General features: G+C 34.6%; 1 protein-coding gene across 1 annotated transcript in view; it reads right to left on the bottom strand.

Moving 5' to 3' along the window:
- Positions 1–15,246, bottom strand: part of Bug22 (cilia- and flagella-associated protein 20) — a 56,314-nt gene that overhangs the window by 15,352 nt on the left and 25,716 nt on the right. The window contains exon 4 of the mRNA XM_090408165.1: positions 7,102–7,290. Coding sequence (XP_090264291.1) covers positions 7,102–7,290 — 189 coding nt within the window. The remainder of the gene's footprint in view (positions 1–7,101; positions 7,291–15,246) is intronic.

Raw genomic sequence — 15,246 nt, 5'->3', positions numbered from 1 at the left:
AGTTTACGGAAAGATATGATAGTTATTGTGTATATAAAGGTTTGTGTAAGTCTCCCATGATGAGTCTTCTGACTATGGATATACCCACATAATAATAATACAAATAAATAACGGAAAAACTCACGTAGAAATATTATTTAATAGTATAATTTTCGCCTGTGTGTCACAGACATCTTCAGTACAATTAGGCACAAAAATTAAACACTAACTGACAATTCCAAAAAGCGCCACCTAAGTAGCTGGTGTAAGATAACTAAAAAGGTCAATAACTTTCCTAAAAAAATTAATACAATAAAAAGTTAGGAAAGATTAGCTGATTTGTAAAGTACTATCCCCTTTATGGGAGATAGTATTTTACAAATCAGCTAATCTTTCCTAACTTTTTATTGTATTAATTTTTTTTTTTTTTTTTTTTTTTTTTAGGAAAGTTATTGACCTTTTTAGTTATCTTACACCAGCTACTTAGGTGGCGCTTTTTTAAATTGTCAGTTAGTGTTTAATTTTTGTGCCTAATTGTACTGAAGATGCCTGTGACACACAGGCGAAAATTATACTATTAAATAATATTTCTACGTGAGTTTTTCCGTTATTTATTTGTATAGTTATGTCTACTCACGGTTTACCTCTTTTAAAACTTATCACATAATAATAATTAATCCCAGCTGTTTACTTTATGAAGATGTTAGACTCCTAAATAAATCCAGTACAGGATTTATTTAGGATTCCTTACGTAAATTGAAAAGCTGCTGTAATATTTGGTATATAAAAAATTAATAAAAACACAGACTATGAAAATAGGCAGGAACACTGAAAACATCAACTGCATCTTGAATGGAAATCCTATAGAACAAGTAAAACGTTTCAGCTATTGTAGGCACAATTTTTAGCAAAGATAGCAAATTAAACATAGAATACACAACAGAATTAGCAAGCTGGTATGGTAAGAAGTCAACAGAATAAATTTATGTGGACTAAGAGAGAAATTAGTCTAAACCAGCCGTATGCAAACCAATGTTCTAATCAATTTTAACTTATGGATCTGAGAGCTGGGTAGAAATAACACACTCGATCAAAAACTAGAGACCACATCTATGATAAGTCTGAGAAAGATTAGCATAGTGAACAGTTGGCACCAATGGCACAACCATATTAAAAATGAGGATATTAGAAAAGAAATTGACATTGTTAACATTCAGAATGTTTGAGCAGAGCTAATCTCAGGGAATGTAGTCACTTAAAGAGAATGAGAGAGATAAGTTTTATTTAAAACAAGGATGGCAGGAAAAAAAAAAACAGAGAAAGACCAAAATATGCAGTCTAATAATATTGGAGTTCTGACAGATAGCAAATTATATTTGGAGGAAAATTTGTTGGTATAAATTCAGCAGTGATGTAAACTTCTCAGGTCATAATATCCTGTACATTCCTGAGAGTATTACATACAGTTATCTAATTCAAATTCTTATTAATGAATTTGAATTAGATAACTATATGACAATTGTATAGATTACAAATATTATACATAAAACAAACTCACAGAAAAAAAATTTCTTGCATTAATATATCTTCTCATAACTTATTTCTGAGAGATATCAATCAATATACAAATGACAAATATAGCATTCAGCTAAATGTTCTATAGTTTCACTATCTTCCTTTTTCATTCCCCAGAGCCTCTGTAGCTCAGTCATTTTCAACGATGCTCTTTGGTTGGAACAACCTGAGTTTGCATCTCATCTAGGACACAAGGAACCTTTATCAGGACTTTTCAACTAAAGGTGAGTTATCCAGTCTCATACAGAAGTGGTATGGTTTTTCTCCTTGAAACTGAGGTTTTTCATCCCACAAAACAGACAAACCCAGCAAAAGAACACACACAATTAGCAGACATAATACATGTGCCTCATAGCCCGAGTTGCTTCAGCCATAATCCAAAATAACCTTTTGGATTATGGCTGAAGTAGAGTAAAAAAAAAATCATTTTTTTTTTTTACTCTACTCATTCAGTCTGTCTGACCTCTCAAATTCCTTACATCACAACAATAAAAAAAAGTTGAAGATCTCACTCCGCTAGCATAATTGCATATATCTTCTTCTAGCGAAGTATGATGAAAAACATCTTTAATTTTTTGTAAGTGGGCATGAAGATAATTGCTTTGACAACAGAGGTGATATTTAATTGAGTTCTTTGAGGAAATAGGATTTCATTGTAGATTTCATCTCACTTTATGGAATGTCTCCTCCCTGCTTTCCATTACCATGAATATACATACATAACACTCCTACTGACAAAGGTTTGATATGTTGTATTCTCCTTAAATATTAATTTCATGTTCTTTCTCGCAGAGTAGATAAAGATCCATGTTAAAAAAAAAAAAAATCAAGATAGCAGAATTCAACTCTGTAGATTTTCTCCTTTTCTATTGCATATACACTCACTACCTGGATACCCTTTACCTATATTCAAAGCAAAATTTAAATGACAACATGGCTACTGACTGACATAGCAGAGTGATTACATTTTTTACAGTGGCTTAGGAAAAAACTACAATAATAAAACATAAAATATCATGCATACACAATATTAATACTTAGTTCCCTAAGGATTGCAATATCAAGGTAAGCAAGTTGCCTATTTAAAATATATTTAAGTTTCTTTTTTGTATTGATACTGCTTATCCACGTGGCAACTCTGATAATACAAAACATAAGAAATGCACACAAATAAATATCATAAAAAATGTTTTAGCATGAAATTTACACAATATTATACATATTGATTAATTGGGCCATAGACTAATTGGGATAGCAGTTTATTTGGAACAAATCTTAAAGAACAAAACCAAATAAAGAAAATTGCCAGAATTGTATTTGCTTATTTGAAACAGCAAGCCAGTTATTTCTAACAGGAGATTGCAGCACTCAAGATTATCCCTATAATAAATTTAGTTTAATCCTTTATCCAAGTGTGAGCAACCAAAGTTTGCACCTGAAAGTATCTTCAGGACTGGGGTAAGGTAGTACAACACCAGGGCACTCCTTGCAAAGGTGGAGCAAGCTATAACACTCCTTACTCAGTATCTCCCATAATGCAAAACACATCTCCTTGCAGATATGTCTAATGTTATGCATTAAGGGAAGGGCCACAACCCAGACTAGTTTCGACCTTTACTGAGGTCTCTTCAGTGGGAGCCAGGCCGAAGTGGAGATACCAGGCAGAAGCATTAGCAGGTCATCTCTACCTATAGGAGTTGCCAAATGGTGTGCCACCCTTTTTTAATAAATTACTCTGGATTTAGAGAAAGATGTTGAAGCTCACACATGGATAAAAGATTAAACTAAATTTATTATACTCTAACCAAGTGAAAAATAAACTTTCAACATCTTTCTCTAAATCCAGAGTAATTTATTAAAAAAAGGTGGCACACCATTTGGCAACTCCTATAGGTAGAGATGACCTGCTAATGCTTCTGCCTGGTATCTCCACTTGGGCCTGGCTCCCACTGAAGAGACCTCAATAAAGGTCGAAACTAGTCTGGGTTATGGCCCTTCCCTTAATGCATAACATTAGACATATCTGCAAGGAGATGTGTTTTGCATTATGGGAGATACTAAGAAGTGTTGGTATCTTGCTCCACCTTTGCAAGGAGTGCCCTGGTGTTGTACCACCTTACCCCAGTCCTGAAGATACTTTCAGGCGCAAACTTTGTTTGCTCACACTTGGATAAAGGATTAAACTAAATTTATTATACTCTAACCAAGTGAAAAATAAACTTTCAAGATTATCCCTAGGAGCTAATTGTTTGTAAACGGTTGGTGGTTTAAGGATTACTGGCACAAGAAGAGTAAAGGCCATAATGTGCCAAATTACAACTTGTAAATGACTCAGCTTTGTTCCACACGTTTTAGGTGACGCATGTAAATGACTCTCACCAACTGAAGTTATACAGTGTATAACCGTATAAGAAAAAGCAACTAGCCTCTGCAGAAAAGTAAAGAAATTAAAAAACTACAAGAAAGAATAAAGAGATTTTTTTAGTGTTCTGTTTCTGGATAATTTTGTGTTTAATTATAATTTTTATAAAATTTTGTACCCTTATCAAGATGCCATGCTGGCCTGGTTGGCTAAGTAGTTAGCACATCTGCTCTGCAACAAACAGGCTGCAGGTTCGAATCCCACAATGGGCATAGATGTTTGTGATTGTATTTAGATGGGAGATGAATTTCATCCTGGTGTGAGACTCCGTAGCTCAGTCAGTATAGACAAAGCCCTTTGGTCGGAAAGACCTGGGCTTGATTCCCATCAGTGATGTGAGGAACTTTTATCTGGTCTCTTTTGACCAAAGGTAAGTTAGCCGGTCTCATATGAAGGTGGGGGGGGATGTTTTCATCTGGAAACTCGGGTTTTTCGTTCCCCAGAACAGGCAAACAAACTGGCACCATGAACACACATGGATTACAGTCATGAATATGTTCCAGCCATATGCCAGTCCTGAGCCCGGATAAAATTGAGGGGGTTGGGGAAAGAAAGCAATGGTGAACTACCCTGTAAAAATCTCATAAGGAATACTTTGTGGGCAATGCTTACAAAGTCACCTACAGTTGGAAACAACTGAAAAGGGAAAATCAAATCAAAGGTGTGAGACTACACCTCACTTATTGGAGGCCTAAGTTCAATGTTTGGTCTCTAGACCAGGTAAAAAAAATAAATGAAAAATATACAAAATCAATAAAAAGTACATATTAAAAAATTCCTCACCCATCCATGGTACAAATGAACCTTTTATGAGTGGAAGCCAGATTAAAAAAAAAAAAAAAGGTCAACATTTGTGACTGACTAGAAGAAAAAATTGCCTTACTGTCATCATCATCTGGCAGAGATAACTGGATTATGAAAATCTATGATTGCATGTTTGATACAACAGCAAGATAAACTGTGTGAAGAATGAACACGCCATAGAAAACAGGGAACATTTCAAAAAGGGAAGCACAAAGATAAGGATCCTGACGTTAAGGACACCCTAAATCAGTGGTTTTTCATTATAACTGATGAGAAGTGGGCATCAGTGGTCCGACGTTAAAAAGGAAGTCAGAAGAGCTAACTACGAAGCTGAATCATGATGATTTTAAATAGAATTACATTGAAGGATTTTAAGGACAAGTCTCTATTGATACTAACAATGAGGGAAATTTAAATAGGCTATATATTTCACTATAATAATTAATTTGAATAAATAATGTCTTTTTAACTATTAACATGAAGCTTTGCATAATTGAGGCAGCCACTTAATTGAGCCAAAATATTCTAGTCATGATATGTCCCAGTTATCCAGAATCCACTGTATATTTATATATAATACTGACACAAACATAAGCAAATCATGACTGTATGAGATTTTTAACTATCTTCAGTTCAGCTGAACATGAGCCTTTTATTAGTCCATTTTGATAAGGTTTCACTCGCCTGACAGCTGTTTCAAACTGGTTGGGACTTCAGTGACCAGACAGCATGGAACATCTTCTCCCTGGCAGAAGAAAGTCAGGTTGCAAAAACCACATGTCAAGACAATGGCTGTTTTTTTTTTCTTTTTTTTCGACGCTACTGGAATTATCCACTGCACATTTGTTTCTGAGGGCACCACAGTCAACAGTTAGTATCATTTAGGAGTAATGTAACATTTGTATGCTTACGTGTGACGTGTCAGGAAAGAACTGTTCCACAACAACGCACTGCCTGTGAAGCAGTTTCTGGCTTCAGAGTCGATCTGTGTAATCGAACGTCACCCCCCCCCATTCACTAGATTTGGCTCTCACAAGATGAAGTGTGCCCTGAAAGGGAAGCACCAGCTACATTGAGGGCATCTAATGAGATGTGACCCAAGACTGAAGGAGGTTCCCGTTCAGGACTTTTACCATGCCTTCAAACACCTGTATGACAGATGTAAATGTTGTGTGGAGTTAGAGGGAGATTATTTGGAATCTGTGTAATTGATAATTCCAAATATAGTTCTTTGTTTTGATATAATAACTGTAGTCTCATTACTTAACAGGCATACTATGTATAATTGTGTAAAAACAGATTTTTGGCAAAATAATGAGAAGTACATTATTCTTTTTATGAGACATGATTACACTTAACTGAGATTCAAGGTTAGTGTTAATCAAAACTGATTCAAATGCTTATTAGATATAAGGTTGATCTGTAATGAGATTATATCCGTTTCATCTTATAAAATGTATTTTCCAAGCTCCCAAATATTAATATAAAAAAATATACCAGTATTCACCGACATGAAATGCATAGCACTCAAAACACCATCAAGTTAGCACTGTGAGTGTGAGTGGTGTCAGTGGCAATGTTCAGTGACAGGAGTGCAAAAAACAGTTACTGCCATAACTATACATGTGTCCTGAAAGCAGCCATAGACAATATGGAAACAAATGGACATGGCTGAATCACATTAACAATACTCTATGGATACAGAAACAGCAATTTCATGATTCTGTCACAAAATTCGTTTAAAAACCATTCCTTAGCTCACAGGGCTATAATAATAGGTGGTAGGCCAGATCAGGCCTGTGGACTGTAGTTTATAGTCCACTGGCCTGATCTATATTCCAGCTGGCCAGATTGCATTCTGTATTGACTTAAACCCCTGGTTTAAGTCAATACAGAATGCAATCTGGTCAACTAGGCCAAATTAGCAATCCATTCTTGCTTATTCAATATCCAGATGGATACCTAGTAACAAGGCATACCTGCCATTCTGTATATTTCTTGCGAGCTACATGGAACAATAGTAGAATGTTTGAGTATTAATTCAATTTGTTTATTAAAACTAAACTTCAACTTTTACTATGGTATAGGTCACTTTCTGAAACTAAATAAAAATGCTTTATTTCACCATACACATTATATAACTATCAGATTCAAATATGCAACAATTACAAAAGATTCCATCTGTAATTTTAAAAAAAAAGTGCTACCATATGGGCGAACCACCTACGCTGTCCTTTTTATTTCAAATAGCAGTTCATATTTACAACATTTGGATTAAAAAAAAAAGTTTACTCTTTTCACATAGTCTTGAGTAGACCTACCTGTACACGTAGAGTCTCAACATAATTTGTTCCATATGCCCTACGGGTGAAATCTGCCAAGTTAAACTGTATCTGATTCCAACCATCATCTAGCCTCATAGGCATCGTGCATATGAAAGGTTTCACTCTAGTAGTACTCTGATAGTTACTGGCACGAAACCTACGACGCACATTTTTATCATCCAGCACCTTTCAAAAAAAAAATTATCTGTATTGATTGATCAGTCAGGAATAGCAGCCACTGATATAAGTAATCAAATGTCTTACAAAGTTCAATCAATATGAAAATACACCAAAATTTACCAATTTCTAACTGCAGAAAGTTTAATTCCGAATAGAATAAAGCTATGTATTCTAGAAAAATTAAATAGAAAAAACTCTACCTGTTGCCTAAAAAAACCCATGTGTCTCCTCAATGGCATATGAGTTACATAGGTAACTTTCTAAGCACTTTATTTGTATTTAGTATGTGAACATTTCCTCTAAGTATGGAACAATGGTACTAACTAAATCCACAATAAATGCATGAATTTAGACTATGCCTCAGTAAACATAACCGACCAAAAAAGAAACATTTATCAATATGCATGTGTGCACATGCATATCTCACATTCTTGTGTTTATGAAAATGCTTTGGTGATGACCAAAGCGAATATCAACTAATGATAACTGAAAGGCAATTACTATTATTATTATTACTATATGTCTGTTGTCTGTCTATAAACCAAAACATGAGTAAACTGCTTGGTTATCTTGCAGAGGCATTGGAACGTATTAACTTCAGTAATGAAAAGTTCTGATTTTAAAAATATACACAAATTGCTTCATTTGTTGGATAAAGACTCTTTTTTCTGTCATGTTGTACCATCATTTTGGTACAAATCTCAATTCAACATCAGCAGATGTCAAGATTGGTACTATCAATGTAAGAAGCATCAATGAAAAAGAAGTGGAACTAGTAGAAGAATTGAATAAGTACCAGATCAACATAATAAGCATGACTGAAACAAAGAAGACAAAAACAGGTGAGATCTTTTTAAGTAACAAATATTCTCCAGGAGATTGACTACCATGTGTCTCCACCATGTCCTATTCTGCACCTCTCTGCTACATTCCTCATATGAGAGATAGGTCCAGTCTTCTATATTTTTCATTCACTCCAGTCTGTCTTCCTCTTTCCCTCAACAGTTCCTTCGAGAAGTGTCCTTTGTAGGCAGTTATGCCTCAGAATATGTCCAAAATAGCTGACTTTTCTCTTTTTAATTTCTTTCATCAGGCTCCTGTTTATGCCTATCATCTCTAGTACCTCTTCATTTGTCTTTTCATGATATCCTCATAATTCTTCACAGCATCCACATTTCAAAGGCCTCCAGTTTTTTCACACTCAGATTGGAGAGTGTCTGTGTCTCTACTCCGTATAATAATGTAGACCATATGTAGCATTTGGAGATTCTTAGTCTAGTTTTCAGATTTAATTCTCTAGATGTTAGTAGATTTTTCATACTGTTGAAAGTTGACCTTGCAATTTCAATCATTTTTCTAATTTCATCTTCTGTCCTGCCATTCTCTGTGATCAGTGTCCGAGGTATTGCACATGTTCTAATTTATTTCCTTTTATATTGATGCATATTTTTGGTATTTCCTTTTCTCTTGAAATTATCATGATTTTTGTCTTTTTGAAGTTGAAACTGAGGCCATACTGTTTGCTGTACTTGAGGGTTTCATCTATAAGAGTTTTGAGATCATATTTGTTTTCAGCTAGAAGAATCGTGTCATCTGCATATCTTAGATTATTAATATTTCTGCCCCCTACAGTGATTCCTTTGAGGTTACTAATTTTATTAAATATTTTTTCTGTGTACAGGTTAAAGAGAATCGGAGAAAAGACACAGCCTTGTCTCACACCGTTCTGAACTGGATATTCTTCTGAGGTCTCTCTATTTATTCTCAAAGATGCAGTCTGTTTCCAGTAAAGATTAGTTAATAGCCTAATGTCTTTTCCATCCATGCCTATTTTTGAAAGGATTTCAATTAATTGTTCATGTTGGACATTGTCGAATGCCTTTTTGTAATCTATGAAGCAGAGGTACACATCTTTTTGTTTTTCTAGATATCTTTCTATGATGGTTCTGACATTGAAAATACCTATAGTATACAACAGTAAATACGAGGATAATCTGCTTGAGTGGCAGGCAATATCAAGTAGAGTGATAAGGCCAAATATCAAAATGGGGAACTGGACAGTGAGACTTATTTGTGCTTATGGTGGTAGAAAACATCAACAGAAATGCAATCAGGAATACATATCAATATTTGAAGTGGAGAAGAAAGCCATCAAAAAACTAAAATGTGGAAAGTCAGAGTAGATAAAATTCGAAAGAGGAGGAGTGAACAGTTGGCATCAATGAACAGAATCACATTAAAAATGAGGATATTAGGAAAAAATTTGCCATTGTTGGCATTCAAGAATGCATTAGCAGAGTTAGTTAACAGAATAGGAAATTCTGTTTTCATTTCAAATTCATTTCATCCAAAATTCATTCAAATTCATTTCATCCAAAATTCATTCAAATTCATTACTTTCTCTCTGTAGTCTCTGTTTTCAGCAGAGACTACAGAGAGAAAGTAATGGCAGAAAATTTGAAGTTATGGAATAATATAGATTGAAACCTTCTGTAAAATGAATTAAGGAATAAAATGGAAGTTTTATTAAAAAGTGCATGGAAAAAAGTCTGTTAACAGCAACTAATATGCTGTTGTTTTCAAAATACTTATTAAAGGAATTTCTTTAACTGAAAGCAAAGTGTTGGTATTCCCTGTCATTAGTGACAGGAAGAGAAGAAAGTATTAATATATGTGCCACCATTATGCTATATAAGAACTATCATTCTTCATATCATTCATATTGTGTGGAAGTAGTCATCATCATCAAATTCCTGCCATGTACCCACAAGGTAGTGTACAGGATATGATAGTACTACATGAAAAAATTATATCATTACTAACTTCCTATCTACAATTTTCCTCCAAATCAGTCTGTTACTTGTCAAGACTCCAACATTATCAGATCTTATATTTCTATCGTCTAAGGCACTTTGTACCGTATCAATCCACCTATATCTTGGTCTTCCTCTGGGTCGTTTTGCTGCCAACCTAGCAGAGAACACTTGTTTTCCTAATCTTTCCTCACCCATTCTGTTTAGGTGACCATACCACCTGAGATTAGCTCTGCTAACGCATTCCTGGATGCAGACAATGTCAAGTTCTTTCCTAATATCCTCGTTTTTAATATGATATCGCCATTGATGCCAGCTGTTCACACCTATAATCTTTCTCAGGACTCTCATATCTGCAGTCTCTAGTCTTTGGTCAAGTGTTTTACTTCTGACCCAGCTCTCAGACCCATAAGTTAAAACTGGTTTGAACACTGTCTTGTATACAGCTAATTTAGTGTTCCGACTAATTTCTCTCTTATTCCATATGAATTTATTCAATTGACTTCCCACCATACCAGCTTTGCTGATTCTGTTGTCTATTTCTATATTTAATTTACCATCTTCAGCAAAAATCGTGCCTAAGTAGCTGAAATGTTTTACTTGTTCCACAGGTTCTCCATTCACAACACAGTTGACATTTTCAATGATTCTGCCTATTTTCATTGTTTTTGTCTTTTTATTGCTGACCTTCATACCATATCTATTACAACAGCTATTCAATTTAGTCAGAGAATCATGCAGACTTGTAGCGGATTTATTTAGAAGTATAACATCATCCGCATAAAGCAAAGAGCTGACATTAACATCTCCAATTCCGATATCATGTTTAATACCACTTTCCTTCATAATGTGATCTATATAGATAATGAATAACAGAGGGGATAATGTACATTCTTGTCTCACACCAGATTTAACATTAAACCATCTTCCTCTACTTCCTTCAATTCTAACTGCTGACTTACAACTCAAATAAAGACTAAGTATTGCTTGATATAATGCCCCATTGACACCATATAACTGCAGCATATTAAATAGCTTCTCTCTTGGCACCTTATCACATGCCTTTTCCAGATCGACAAAACTTAAATACAGATCTTTGTTATATTCCCATGCTTTCTCGACTATTTGTCGTAAAGTGAAGATCTGATCCTGACAGCCTCTATTTGGCCTGAATCCAGCTTGTTCTTCACCAAGCTTTTCTTCCACAATTCTTCTCAACCGTTTCTCAAGTATACTTGTATAGATTTTGCCAGGAACACTCAGTAGGGAAATACCTCTGTATGTGGAAGTAGTAGGTGTTTTAAATAGTTTTAATGGATCATGCGTACCAAACATATTTAAAAACTTTCACAGTTTACATATGTAAAAAACTCCAGCATCACATTAAAAAAAACATAAAAAAGATGTTTATTAACTAGCTTATATTTCACTGGATTTCAAACTAGCATCCTCAGAACACAACTACTTGTTACAATCTATACCAGCGCTTCCCAAACTGTGGGCCGCGGCCCCGTTGGGGGCCGTAGGTTTTGTTGAGGGGGGCCGTGAAATAATGAAAACAAATTTAAAATGTTTTAAGACTAAATAGATTTTTTTTATTTTAAAAGAAACGTATTTAACTTTTATTATTTATTATTTCTTTTTTGCTATTTTTTATATTTTAATGGAAAAATTTGCACATTGGTGTTGGTTTACAAACTTTGCTTCCTGCGTATTTCGGCACTTAATGAATATTAGTAAATATTGCTTATTCATATGTTTCATTTCAAAACAGTGGTTAATTGTATTTACTTTGAATTCCAGGGAAGCTCCAAATCTTCCTGTCCCTTTCATCTCGCGTTCGTAATCAGGGACTGTTGATATTGACTTTATATACATATCAAAACTCGTTTTATATTATCACTGTCATCCGAGCTAGTTTTCTGTTACCAATAAAAGTTTCGCATATACTTCACACATGAAAAAAAGCTTAAACGAGTTCATGTGGGAGAGATAGTAACTCGCTTGCAGTGGTAAACAACACCCCTCCCTAACAGCCACTATACTGCAGAGGCAATAAAAACAAGTACTTTTATTATGCCAGTGAATAAGGTATGAGGAGTCTGTGTAATATATTTCTCAACAAATAGTGCAATTAGAGACAACTGGGATAAAATGCACTAATTACTGAATCACGTGTCCCCTCATACAGAAATTATGCTGTACAGACTGAAACAAAACCATATGTTGCATGGGCAAACACAGTATCTAACTAAAAACTATTGTTATTAATTAGATCTGTGTGAGTTCGATTTCCCAAGGTAGCAATAAAATTCAACCGAACGTGTTAAAATTCGTAAAAGTGTTAAAACTAAGTAATATATATATATAATGAATGTTATGGCAGTTTCACATATGGAATTCGGTTAAAGAGAGTTAGCATTTTAACTCAATTGTCAGCTATGCTGCTTTTATCTTTCGGTTGCACGATCTTTTGTTAATACCGCACCAATCATATGCATGTTTTAATAACCTGTCTTTGCTGTCTGTTTCGCGTTAGGCTTAATTACCGTAAAGGGAGAGAAATCACAAAAGAGAAAAATGTTCCTGGTCCGGGGATTCCCTTATTCAGGTAATATTCACTAATTTCATGTCATCAGTCTGTGGTGTGCCTGTATCGGTAAGTGGTGCTATTATTTGATCTATTCTACTACGTTAAAAAATTTAACCCTGAGATGGATAAGTGGCTGATAAAAAATTTAAAAAAATTCCCGCGAACAATCAGAAGAAGCAGAAACTGACTCAAAAAAAAGGACAGTATTTCATATTTTACCAGAACAGCCCGCATCGTCTTCAGAACCAAACGGTAAGAGGCAAAAAATGTAATATATGCATTCGATTTTTGCAATATTCACTGTGTATGTTTTGTATTGAATATAAATACAATAAATATTATAATAATATATCTCTCTATTACAATTTTTTTTTTTTGAGGGGGGGACCATGATATTTTAATTTTTGCAAAGGGGGCCCTGACATCTAGAAGTTTGGGAAGCACTGATCTATATGACTATGAGTAAGTGAAACTAATAAAATTGTAACAGACAAAAGATACAAAGTCTTAAAGTTGACACATGCTAGAAGATATCTACACAAACAATTGCATCATCATCCAGCCCAACAGATACAGAATCCTCAAAACACTAACTCATGGAGCCAGTGCTACCTGTTGTAGTGATGCAGCCACTACCACAAAGCTCAACTATCTTCACTATGTTTTTTGGCAAATGGCTACAGCTCTAACAAAATAGAAAAAATACTACACAACCTCCCCTACTTCCTGTTCCCCAAATACAGAAGAACACCCTATTCCTTTCCACATATCCAAGGGATATCTGAAAAGATAGCAAAAATACTAATGAAACTTTCACACCACATTCAAATCACATGGAAATTAGCAACTCTAATCCTAAGGATAGTGGATACATTTGCATTCTAGAGTTTATGAAATGTCCTGAAATTCTAACTTGGCTACTATATAGGACAGACAGGAAGATAGGTTGACATTTGCCTCGGAGAACACAAGAAATACATTTGCTACCATCTTTTAACACATTTCATTTACTCTAGAATGTGCTAGAGTATAGAGTATATGAAATGTCCTGAAATTGTAACTTGGCTACTATATAGGACAGACAGGAAGATAGGTCGACATTTGCCTCAGAGAACACAACACATTTGCTACCATCATTATGGTAAGTCAGGACTAGCAGCCCATTAAATACCCCTTTGCACAGGACTAGATGGAAGAAAAAACAAGTGTGCTATATATAGAAGTTGTAAAATTATGTAAATTTTTGTCTATATTATTAAATCTTATTACAATTGTTTTATTTAAATCGCACTAAATCTTGTTGTCTGTGCCATTGTAAAAATATATAGCGTTTAAATCTCATTATTAAATCTTTGTGCCATTGTAAAATCTACGATATTATACTATGCAAAATTCATCCTTAAAATTTCACTTTACTTAATTTATATTATATTCAATCTTAACTTGACTTTAACAGTCATAACTCCGAGTATATGATCCGTTGCTTGATTTAATCTCTTAGCTCACAATCCTCTCACTCAACTTAATTCACTGTTGACTCAAGGCCGCAAATATTATTGTTCCCGTGTGCAAAACTTTCAAACCTAAGAGAATGCCTCTGGCTGGAGCCAATCTCTTTGTCTGAACAACTGGTGTTTTTCTAAATTGAATTTTGGAAAATTTATTTGATTTCTAGCTGCGCCACCAAAATTAATGGTGGCGCAGGATATGATTGTCCTTCCGAAGAAAACTTCTCAGTTAATCACGGGACCTTCCTCTCTTACTTATAATAAATCTAGCAACGTAAAACTTCTTTTCTACAGTCATGGCTATTCAAGGACACACAGATTCGAATTTAATGAGCAGTGCATTGGTAACAGGAATCAGGCAAATTATTTAAACAAGAAAACAATTTATTCATAATCCGAGAATTGTAGAAAAAGGTCAATACTAAAACTCCAAGTAAATCAGATTCAATACTTCAATAGCAACTCTCTTAAATACAATTACGTCTCTTATGTAAACAATTCTTGAAAGACTACGTGTCTATATTACCTTTTCTATCAATTAGTTACACTCAGGGCAATGTTACATAAACAGAAGCAGGCTTAGCTGCTAATAACAACAATATTAGCACACAATATATCACTTTAAATTCTGCTAAGTTTTCTCTCACATATAACTGAACAGAACAATTCAAGTCAAAGATTAGAAAAATGCCTATAGTCCTCAGTATCATTACAAACAAAAACTTTAAACAAATCACCGCCACAATTCTGTCTCTAGCAAAACAATAGAAAGATCATACTTTGAATCAGTTGTCTAGTTCTCTCTGAATAATTCTTGAAATCACTTTCTTCCATTACCTTCCGATCTTGGCAACGCGTACGGGTACCTTCTCTGGGTTTCGTGGGATTTCCTATTACTATTTGCGATCATCAGGAACTTGGCGGCACGATATTCAAGTATCTACATTCTTCTAAAAATAACTCGAATTGGCTGGAATGCAGGGCTCCGATCTTGAACCGGGGCGACTTTCCCGAACCTTGATCCAAAACAGAAACGAAGATGAACTTA

This window comes from Typopeltis vanoorti, chromosome 18 (genome assembly GCF_054136105.1).
Source record: "Typopeltis vanoorti isolate ZY-2024b chromosome 18, IOZ_Tvanoo_1.0, whole genome shotgun sequence".
NCBI classification, from domain to species: Eukaryota; Metazoa; Arthropoda; class Arachnida; order Uropygi; family Thelyphonidae; genus Typopeltis; species Typopeltis vanoorti.
This window is presented reverse-complemented; position numbering and strand designations above follow the sequence as displayed.